The following is an 11471-nucleotide window of genomic DNA, read 5'->3' on the forward strand; positions in this document are numbered from 1 at the left end:
GTGCTCCGACATTCTTTACATTTTGTAATCGATTACAGACTCCATGTAATCGATTATTATACAGTCTGATACCCAAAGCACGTAATGTAACAGTATTTGTTGAGACTTGGGGTGCTTCGATGTTAAAGGGACTTCATTGACAATGAACTCTACGATCACAACCATGCTTCTCTTTCACGTTTTATGTGTGCAATGGCGGGGTTTGACCGTAAATTTTGAAGGGACCAAAATAATATATTTTTTTTCTATTTCGTGTTTTAGTTGTGATAAATGAATGATCAACTTGAAATAAAAAAAAGTGGTGATAAATGAATGATCAGCTTGAAATAAAAAAAAAATGTGAAATTACTTGACCCTTATACGATTTCAAATCAAAAATCGTCTTGACTCTTATAATTTTAGAGTTGACCATTTGACATGGAAAAATCATACAGTGGACACGATTTCTTCATAATAAAATCGTGTAGGACAACACAATTTGCTCATTTTTATAATTATGTAGGCATATTTGCCTATTTTAGAAAAACTCACTTTTTAGGTTAGAAGCTACATACATTTTGAATTCTTGCTAAGAATTACAAAGAAAACCGAAAATATCATAGTTATGATGATGCCTACTACTCTTGCATCATATGAAATTCATTGATCAAAATTCCAACTAAATTCTTTCATGATTTAAGTAGTCATTAAAGTAAACATCGCTCATTGAAAGTATGCATAAGGTACCAAGATATAGTAAATAAAAGACTAATACCTAATTGTTTTAAAAATAACCAAAATTATTTTTAACTAAATTTCCAATGGCCATGAATTTTACAGAATAGACAAGTATTCGTCCTTAATTTTCTTTTGACATAATATGTCAAATTCAAATTAAAGTAGAGAACTAAATAACCTAAAGCAAAGTTAATGCTTAATATTGTTGAGGTTAATTTTCATAACTAGAGAGTACCTATTGCTCTAGAAGTGTCTAAATGTACTTACTAGGAGTGAAGGTAGTAACCCAGAAGAAATTGAAAAATGCAAGCAGTTTAATTGAATACATACTTAGTCAACCTTTATCTGATAAAAAAACTATCACAGACTTCACTGTCCAATTCGATAATGTTCTTCATGAACTTATTGACATAAATTCATAGACCTAAAAAAAGGTTTATAAACTATTTTTGAAGCTACTTTTTCAAATATCCTTAGCATAGAGAACACATGGTATAGAATTTTTTTCATGCTATTGCTCTATTAGTTTTGAGTTTAAACGAACTCAGACGGGATTGTACATGTAATATTGAGCAAACTTGTGGTCATAAAAGAGTTACATTTAAGCTTCGCTTCAGTGTCAGATAATCTCTCACTACGTGTACTTCGGAAACAAAAACAGTATATGAAACAATACATCGTTTTACATTCTATAGCATACAAGACGAATCTTCATATGCGTGATAAAGAAGAACCTAAAGGGATATAGTATAAATTATAATTCTAACCTTTCATATTTTTTTTACTATGGCGGCATAAGCAGAATACAAAATTTATGCCGCAAGAAATCATAGTAAACTACAGTGTATCTCTTCAATGTAACTTTTTGGTTCTATTCGTCTGTGTATCATCTTTACCCTGCTAAAATAACTTCTTTGGGCATGCTTTTAGAAACATATTCTTCGCATGATGAAAATGGAGCACAGCAGGAAGAAATGTCGATTCCAGCCACCTCCATAGCATCGCAGACCCATTCAGGAACATCACCTTTGGGAAACTGCAGCATGAACTAGTAAGTAGGTCTAACAACTACTTGGATTGAAAAAAATAATGTCAACAGAAATATTTTAAAGGTTTCAATTTCAATACAAAATAAAACTAAACAATAATAATGGCAAGAAAATAAAAACCCATGACATGCTTCTAACAAAATGATATCCTGTGTTTACTATTCGAAAGTACTGCTCAAGTATTAAACTGAAGGTTATATGGCTAGAAGTAGTCCTGAAAGGCCAAGTCTGGATAAGAACTTCTACAACTAAGATATGTACCGTTTTGGAAAAACTCATTCTGGCTTTCAGGGTGCTATAGCCCGAGTTTGGCTACAAAGCTTACTCCTTGCAAGGTCAGAGGTTTAATATTTGCCTTTCCCTAAGTAATTCTAGCACTATACCATCAATTATCAGTATAACAAACTAAGTATTGCGTGAGAACAAAGGGAAAGAGTAGAATGGTTCCCAATCAATTCAACTTACTTGACAAGAAAGTACAAGGAAAAAAAAAGTTAAAAGTGTATGCATTAAAATGTGAGATTTTTACAGTGTCATTTATCACTCATCGTCATGTATGGTAAGTTTATGAACAATATTTTCTATTGGTTGATAGTGTGACCCTTTTATACTTACAATATATAGCTTTTCATTCTTTTAAGAAAATTATTTAATTAATATTTAGAACAGTGGATAGCGGTTATAGACATAGATACAAGTATACTCACTATTTGATGGGAATAAGGATCAAACACAAATTTCATGCACGGGGATGGGGACAAGGATGTGCACAAAATTTTACTTCAGGAAGAGTGGGTATAGTCAAAGCTAGACCCGTTTTACCCCGTTGGCATCCCCACAGACAATGGAAAACTAGACATGGGGTTGATAACCTCTGATGACAGGTTCACTAACATTGATATCACTCCACCTTCCGTTTTCTGCTATTCTTTTGCTTTTAAGCTTTAACAAGTATTTGAGAGCAGAATTCACAAATCTATAACTAAAGCACGAAATCAGTTTAGTAGGGAGGAGGGTGTTAAGAAGACTTTGTTAAACGAAAAAAAGTCAATGTGCTGTGCTCAAAATTTAAGGTCCAGGCGATTTTCTCGAGCATACCATTTTGTGTAGAAAGTCACATACAAACCTAAAAAAAAAGAAAAAGAAAAACGGTTATTGACACATAAATAAGGGAGGAAATTGTTGAATGGATTTAAGATCAAAAGTGAGATGAAATGGGAGAGTAGAAATTGAATATGAACTTACTCTGGGAACCTTCCTTCAACTATTGAAGAGTGTAGATTCCTACTGAGCTGCAAATTTTGGAGATGCAACGACTTTAATCAAACACATTAACACAATATAGTTATAATAGTCTTTTTATCAGATGATATTACTTGTACCTGCAGCATGTAGTATAAATTATGATACGACAAAAGTTGAGATCCCATTGCATCTTTTGTCACAAGGCAATGGATGTAAGCCCTGGTATAGTTCTTGCAAACCTGTGACAGAAGAAACAAACTAAAACACGTGCAGGGTTTCTGCAGAAAGATTTATCGGATAAAAAAAAGTTAACCTACTAAAACATACCATACAAGGGCAAGTGGGATCAATTGGACGGGTGTCTTCGGCCATTGCTTTGTGTTTTAATTTTAATACTCCCTGCAAAATTACAGGAAAAAAAGTAAAAAAATATATTGACACATAAATGAGTAAAATTTATAGATTTTTTTTAAAACTAGTATTACTGCAAATATATTAAAACCAGTGCAATAAAAAATTGAATCACTTGAGCCTAATAGGGAGACATCATCATTATCTGTTAAAGTTCAGTTTTTCCAATGTTACTATAATTACAATTTTGTTACCAGTTTCTTGGTCCTTGTACAATTATTAGTAGTAGCCTTGTATAAGACCGTTGTGTGCACGTGTGGGGAAAGAATGTCAAATTATGAATAAAAAGGATAAAAAATGGCCACCTCAGGAATGAGAGCAGTGCCAAAGCGTGCTGTACGGGTGGGATACACGCAGTCATACATATCAGCACCCAAAGCACTACAAACAACAATATCAAGAGGATAACCAACTCCCTGAAAGTTCATGCAAAATGTGATAACATTACACTGATTATTTTAAAAACCAAAAATCGGTTCATATGATCAAGTCATTCTGACCATAACATATCGTGGTTTATCCTCTGGCAAAGCAGCAGTGCACTGAGCAACAACTCGCCAAAATGAATTTTTATCTTCACCGCCTGAAAGACCACCAATAGCATAGCTGTGACAAAATAAAATTATATTTAACCCCACATAACTATTGAAAAAACTATTAATTTCAATTTTCAAGACTCTTCTGTGTGCAGGTATTCATATATAAAAGCAACTTGGGTCTATGAAAATTATGTTCTTTTTGCTGGGAAAAAAACCAAGTGCAAGTAAAAGTATTCAAACATTACCATGTAAAAATACATGTTTTCAAGTGTCGATTGCAAGGGATAGTCTGTAAGGTTCATTCTAATTTGCGTAAATTCATAAAAGAAAACCTTTATGCATCAAAATGTCTTGTATACTAGAACAAAGTCTCCAGTATGAATTATTTTTTCTAGTATCCATGGATGACAATAGCAATTAAGCTCAATGAATTAAAAAAACAGATCAGGCAAAGGTCCCCCTTCCTTCAAAAAAATGAAACATTGATATAGACCAAAGGGGAGAAAACTAACAAGTTAAATGTAATTAACAACGTAAAACTATTTTTTAAGCTTAAAACTTATCATAGTGCACATCTGATTTATGAATAATTTGTTTGATCAAGTTCAGTTTAGAAAGGCAACTGTACCCAAAGCCAAGTCAAATCAAAGTGGCCAGTAGGTCCAGTACACTCTAGTCTTTTTCTTAAAACAACCAAAAAATATAAATAGTATCAGAAAACCATAAACAGTTTACATGTTGACAAGAATTTACACCTACCCAGGCAAATTGCGATCCACCAGACCTTTAGCACAGATATCCCTGATAACAGAATACCATAATTTATAAGCAATATGCAACTTACACAGAGGTAAAATAGTAATCAAATATAATGAAGAATAAATAGCAAGAAGGTTATGTTTTGTGCTTCAATTCACCTCAATATAGGATCTAAACCACCTTGAACAATACCGAATAAATTTTGATCATGAGGTCTTTTGTGAGCTGTTACATAAGGAAATGTGTATCGTTATTTAGCACACAAAGCAGGCAGTCCTAAAACACTATATAAATGGAATTAAAAATATGGCCTATCATTTCTATTTAACATTCATGCTAAAATAAATACCAAACCTTTTACAAACTGACCATGCGATACATCTTTACCAGAATTTTATACATGGCACATGCTAAGTGAAAAACATAAATATCTTTCATCCTCTCTTCTATAACAAAGTATCTAATGTGCTGTGATTGAATAAAAAGAACTCAAGAATGGAAAACTATATAAATTTTTCCTTCCATTGTCTGTCTTTTACAGTTTTATCTTCTTTCAAGAAATAGAATATACAACAGAAATGTGTACTAAATAAAATTAAGAAAATATATTACTGCAATAAGGCTATGTTTTTCATTATGAAGAAATAGCTGTCCAGTAACCAAGTGATATACAACTCATGCAGCCACTATAAAAGAAATGAAAAAACAAAATTTTAAATGCATGTTTTCCATTTCAAAGATGTGCATAGTTATCAATATTATAATTTACTAGATCTAGAATGTAAAGGTTAATCCAGTGATTCAATTAGAGGAAAAATGTATGACTGATATGGTTTAAGGGTTGCTTCTCAGGTTAGCTTGAATAACGTCAAAGTCTGAATTTAAAATGATTCCAGTTGCACTCATGCTTCACAATGAAGGAACAAATAATTGAAAATCGGAGGATTACTTTCTTATTTTGCATCACAAGAATAAGAATTGTGCAAGTTAGGCCAGAGTTTGTCCGGTATCACAATTCAATTCTCCTTATTGTGACTCTGTAATCCACCACTTCAATATTTACCTGCTATACATCTATCTATCCATCTAAGTGTTCGATACATAGCTTCCTCAACTCGTGGACCGGTAATGGTGGTCTTTACAACATCATCAAGAGCCATAATGATGTCTGCTCCAATTCTGTTCTGCATAATTAATGACAAAAACATGAAAGCCCATTAAACAAAAGAGCATAAAATCTTTCAAAATTCTTACTTAAAGGTACAAACTGTCCCAGCAACAAATGAATGTATTAACCTGCTGAATTAAGAAATAAGAAAGAAAGAAATATAGAGGGAGAAAGTATAGAATTGTTTAAGTGAAATTGGCCAATTGTACAGTACTAAAGATATGTACAATGTCTATATATCTCTATTAAAAGACAAGTGAGGACTTTTTCCACGTAAAGACAGAAAGAAATATCTTAAGAAAATAAACAGAATTATGAATGATTAACAATTACAGATGTTCCATCGATAATAAAGTGAAGAATATCAAAGCCAAGAATATTACGGGCTGTCTTGAACTGTTATTTGTAAATCTTTCTATAATATAATAGCAAGAAAGTTGAATAAAGAGTAGAGAAGAACAGCAACATCAGCAAAACAGAGAAATGGGAAAGAAAGATAAAGGACAAGACCTTTATATAAGGTCTAAATTCCAAATGTTCATGGAAGTTCTAAAGAAATATCAACCTTCCCTCAATTTGAAAATAGTGTAGAAATGACTAACTTAAAACAACGAAATATTTTATTTAAACTCAAAATCACATTATGCAGAGTACTCAAAATCTTAAGCACAACATACTAATTCGGCTAAAAAAAGTGCCCAGGTAAAATTAAAAGAAAAACACGGAGAAAGGCATTACTTGGATTTGAATTGATTCCTCAGGTGTTAGAAGCATTGGCTTTCCATCAACCGGTGACTGCATCAAGAGAATAAAATTTTGTTGCAATAATACAAATAATAAAAGATGGCTATATACTTCATTAACATAATTCCATAAACATCACTTCATATAAATTCTTTTATCAAAAAAATAATTAAATAAATGCAATCAATTGATTGTAAAATGACCGCCACACTATTCCATTAATTGCAAAATGCAAAGGAAAAAACACTTCAAATTTTAATATTATCATATCATGCCTCCAAGGGATGTCAATGGGGTGAATGTGAGTGTGGGTAGTATTTCCCCTGAATCCATCCCTAGTTATATTAACAGGTATTCAGACTGGCAATGGATGGCAATTATCCATGGATAATTACATGTATACCTGAATTTAAAAAACATAAAAGGATTAGCACCACTTAATGCTACGTGCTTGTACAATAAAAAAAATCAATATGTATGAAATGTTGAAAATCATAATCATGACATGCATGTAATGTTTGATAAGACAAATAAATTTTATAAGAAAATGGGTACCCATGTGTAGGTATTAAAACACCCATAACCACTCATCCAGCACCCAAATCAGACAATGGAAGTATCCATCATGACCTCTTCGACAAATATTCTATCAAACCTCAGACGTCCATCTAATCAAAATGAGAAAAGCCAAGCATTGCACTGTTTTAAAAAAATGTTTGACCAATGAACCAGGGGTCAGATTGGTTCATGGGTCAACAACATGCATCATATATAATATGTAGTTATCTGTAATGTGTGAGAATGTATTAGTAAACCAGAGGTACAAGACTAAGTAAATATATAATGATAAATATCAAATGCTTTTCTTTTCTTTCCATTTCTCTAGATTATTTTAACAAATTTGTACTATGAGACCTGCAATCAACATGGAATATTAGGAGAATTGAAAACCAGTCCATGTTTGATCCAGTAAAGCCCAAATTTCAGTTAGGCATAAAACTAGGTAATTTTTAGAAGTCTAAACTAGTCCAACCCTCCAGCTTTAGACAGTTTAACCAGTTTCCACTGTTTTGTGGGTTAGAAATGATTTAGGTTGTTTAGGGTTTAATCACACTGGTATGCAGTCAAAGTTAGAAGATTGGAAGGCATGGTCACAAACTAGATTTCAGAACACAGATCATGAGTGAAGCACAGAACATACTATCGAAATATTTTCTACATCTTAAAAAGGGAAAAAAATACCTGAAATGTCACACCTTTTTCTGTGATGTCAGCGAGATGCAACAGCGAAACCTAAAGCATCAGTGAAACAAAAATGAATTTATTTAACACGGATCCTGAAGATACATTACAAAGAAGATAAGTGTCTCATATACAAAGAAGATACAAAGAGATGGCCCAAGGTCCATTAGTTACATTTAACAAAAACTATAACCAAATACACATAAGGTCATGAACTACCATTTGAAAGCCACCAGAATCTGTAAGCAGACCCCGTTGCCAATTCATAAAATTATGAAGGCCACCAACTTCATCAAGAAGCTCAGAAGTAGGTCGAAGGGCCAAATGATAAGTATTTCCAAGTATTATTTGGCAACCTATATCCTCAAGCTGACTATTTGTCAATCCCTTTATTGTTCCTGATCATTCAAAAATCCCAGCTATAAGAAAAAATTACAGCATCTCAATTGAACCACAACCCGTAAGCAATGCAGCACCCAAACCAAGACAATCACATCAAACAAATGAAAATAACATCATTTAATATAGTGTTTTCCATGGACAAACAATAATCAAAGCCCATAGGAAAATAATTCACTTCAAAATAAGAAACATAAATTCAGTATATTGCTCCATTTAAAATGGAAAGAACAACTAAAATATGATTTTGATCTTTCATCTAAATTTTTGTTCCAGTTTGGTCCCCTAAATTTAGAAGGTTTCACTTTGATCACTTAAGATGTTTTTATTAGATTAGATTGTTCCTTCCAAGTTTGCCACGTGTGACCAAATTAACGTAGTAGACTAACAGAAGAAACATTTTGGTCCAACAAAAACACAACGGAGTGAAACTTTTTAAAATTGAACTAAGCAGACCAAACTGAATCCAAAAATATTTTAGCCATTCGGGAACTTGTTTAAAAAATAGACCCTGTTTTTTCAGTGCAAGCAATGTTTTAAGAAGGAGAATAGAAAGCAGTAGAAAAATTATTTTTCTCACATTGCAGCAGCGAAACAGAAAGAATAAAGTTTGAACGTTGACCTTGTGTGCCCACAGGCATAAACAAAGGAGTTTGGCACACATGATGAGGGAGTGTCAACCGAGCAGCGCGAGCACGGTTGAATCTGCCAAGAACCTGAGAAAAAAAGAGAGGAAGATTTCCAAGAATAACTGAATTACAATTTAAAGCCATTAAAATATCATGCACTGGCAGGACTGACAAGCACGTGTACAGAGATTATCAGTCATGGCATCATCTAGCTAAACATGTCATGCATCCATCAAGGCACCGTTCATTCAAACATTAAAATGAACCAAAAATTACTCAAAGCTCGATTAAGAAAATTCAATTTCATTCAACAGCAACAACTTAACAGAATAAAAAGTGAGACAATGTGGCAGTAGATGTAGCGTCGGTAAACCTCAAAAACAAGCGCCATCGCGTTTGTGACGGTTGTAGAATATCCTGACATGGAAAGAGGATAAGAATAAGGAAACGTAAAAAAAAAAAAAAAAACGTCTGCAATAACAGTGAACGTTGTCGGTGAGAGAGAATGAGAAATAACTTACAGGTAGGGAGAGAGAGAAGAAGAAGAAGAAGATGCGGCGAATGAAGGAGTGAAGCAGCGAAAGAAAGTTAGGGTAGGTTAATGTGAAAAAAAGGTGTGAGTGAGTGCATACCTTGGCGGCTGCGAGTGCCAGAGTGTAGCGGTGGCAGCATATTTGTAGTGTTTGTTTTTGGTTTTGGTTTTGGTTTGAAACACAAACACCAAGTGATGGGAGCCTGAAGGCTCGTCCCTCGAAACATGCGAACGACCCCGCTTTGACCAACAATGTTCCTGTTCCACAACGCGTTCGCTCTCTCCTTTCCCACTTTTTGATAAAATGTTGTTTGTACCCAAGGGCGTCCCAATAGTGCCGGAAGGGAACTTACTAGGATAACTTTACCTACAATTTAAGGGTATGTGTCTCTCCGCCAGGCTCACCCATCCCTATAGGTCAAACCCAAGGCGCCATTCACATGTGTACTTGCTACAAAAAAGTTTACCTACAATCTTATTGCTAATAAAAGAAATCATTTCTTTAATTGCCTTGGTTTAAATATTTCTACTTATAAGATAATATAACATAACATAAGTTTATGAATAGCAAAATATGTGGCATCTTATTGTAAGTTTATAATGACGCTTCTTATAGCGTCAATGTTTTGTGTGTGTTTGTAGAAACACTTTGATATTTGATAATAGTGAAAAAGTCAGCAAGATTTGGTTGCTGGTAGTAAAATGATATTTTAACCTATTTTTTTTAACCCATTTTTAATCCATTACTTTAATGACTATTAGATCATCTTTTTTTATTTTTTTTAGTGATGTGATGTGATGATCTAATGGTGATTGAAGTGGTGGGTTAAAAGTAGATAAAAAAAATGGGTTAAAGTATCATTGTTCGTTAGTGGTAAGTTAAATTATACCATAACACTAGCATATACCAAATCTATGTATATAATCAGAATTTTAAATATAAATTATATTAAATTTAATTTACATGTTAAATGGATTTGTGTTTTGTTAGAAGTGGATTAACTCATACTTTGTCGTCACCAACTTTTTAATGACTGTAATTAATTTGTTTTGAAATGTTAATGATATAATTTGTTTTGAAATGTTAATGATAATACATCTATTCTAATAAATACTACACCCAGGTCCATTAATCATGGCCCATATACAATAGTTGACATCAATGATTGCTGTCTACACCCCCATAATCGCTCAATGTTACAAGTCTGCAATGGAAAGTGCAATGGAAAGTGCAGAACGAATTGAGATCTTAAATTCGTTGGCCCGTATAATCGCGACTTGTACGGGCCTCGGACGGGTTGGACTGACCCACAATCAATATTCCTCAAATGAAAATCAAATTTTGTTTGTTAAATGTTTATAAATTTGCTTTATCATGTAGTAATTGTTTATGACTTACATTTTGTTTTGAAATACCTAACTAAAGGTTATTTATTTATGACCTCAATTTTTCTTCAATCCTCAATCGTTCAATTCCAATTTTCTCTTCTTTTTTTTTTCAGAAATTTCTTTGTTCATTGTTGAAGCTGCATTCTTGAAGTTATCTAGATAGAGGCATGCTTGAGGAAAAGTTTGATGTTTTCATTTCCTATTTACATTAATATTTACAAAAAAAATCAATTTATTTTCGCTTTGAAAGATTAGTAAGTATAAGAAAATATGAAAACAATATTTAAAATTGGTTACTTGTTAACTTTTTTTCACGGACAAGCTGTATGAGATCAATCATGTTGTGATAATATGGTAGGTCACATGTTATCTTTAAACTTGTTACTGGAAAGCTCTGCCATTTCCATCGCAAACAATCTCATCAAACTATACATCAACTTTAATTCTACTTAATAAATAAATATATTTTGTAATTCAGACATCAATTATGGATTCAAATTGTAAGCCAACGAACAAATGAACAAATAAAGTAAATATTCTATTTTTTTTTCATATTCAAATAAAATAGATTATAATAGATAATAAAATAAATGACAAAAAAATTTAGGACTCTTGTTAACCGAATAAAATGGATAACAAAGTAAATTT

The 11471-nt window shown here is 32.6% G+C and overlaps 1 protein-coding gene across 3 annotated transcripts; it reads right to left on the reverse strand.

The window, feature by feature from the left end:
- Nucleotides 1-1285: 1285 nt before the first annotated feature.
- On the reverse strand, nt 1286-9782 carry LOC114164313 (queuine tRNA-ribosyltransferase catalytic subunit 1-like). Of its 3 annotated transcripts, none has more exons than XM_028048942.1 (16): nt 9535-9782; nt 9276-9319; nt 8896-8989; nt 8094-8272; nt 7875-7925; nt 6627-6683; nt 5784-5904; nt 4879-4945; nt 4721-4762; nt 3923-4028; nt 3728-3838; nt 3339-3410; nt 3149-3250; nt 3012-3058; nt 2865-2892; nt 1286-1753 (listed from the first exon to the last, which is right to left on the reverse strand). In XM_028048942.1, the coding sequence occupies exons 1-16, from the start codon at nt 9659-9661 to the stop codon at nt 1610-1612; spliced, it is 1392 nt and encodes a 463-aa protein (XP_027904743.1). In that variant the 5' UTR covers nt 9662-9782; the 3' UTR covers nt 1286-1609. The 3 variants fall into 3 exon arrangements, with proteins under 3 accessions (XP_027904743.1, XP_027904745.1, XP_027904744.1); XM_028048944.1 differs by having other exon boundaries at nt 9424-9767; XM_028048943.1 differs by having other exon boundaries at nt 8896-9319; nt 9424-9768.
- Nucleotides 9783-11471: the final 1689 nt, after the last annotated feature.

The sequence above is a fragment of the Vigna unguiculata genome, chromosome 9 (genome assembly GCF_004118075.2).
Source record: "Vigna unguiculata cultivar IT97K-499-35 chromosome 9, ASM411807v1, whole genome shotgun sequence".
Classification (NCBI taxonomy): domain Eukaryota; kingdom Viridiplantae; phylum Streptophyta; class Magnoliopsida; order Fabales; family Fabaceae; genus Vigna; species Vigna unguiculata.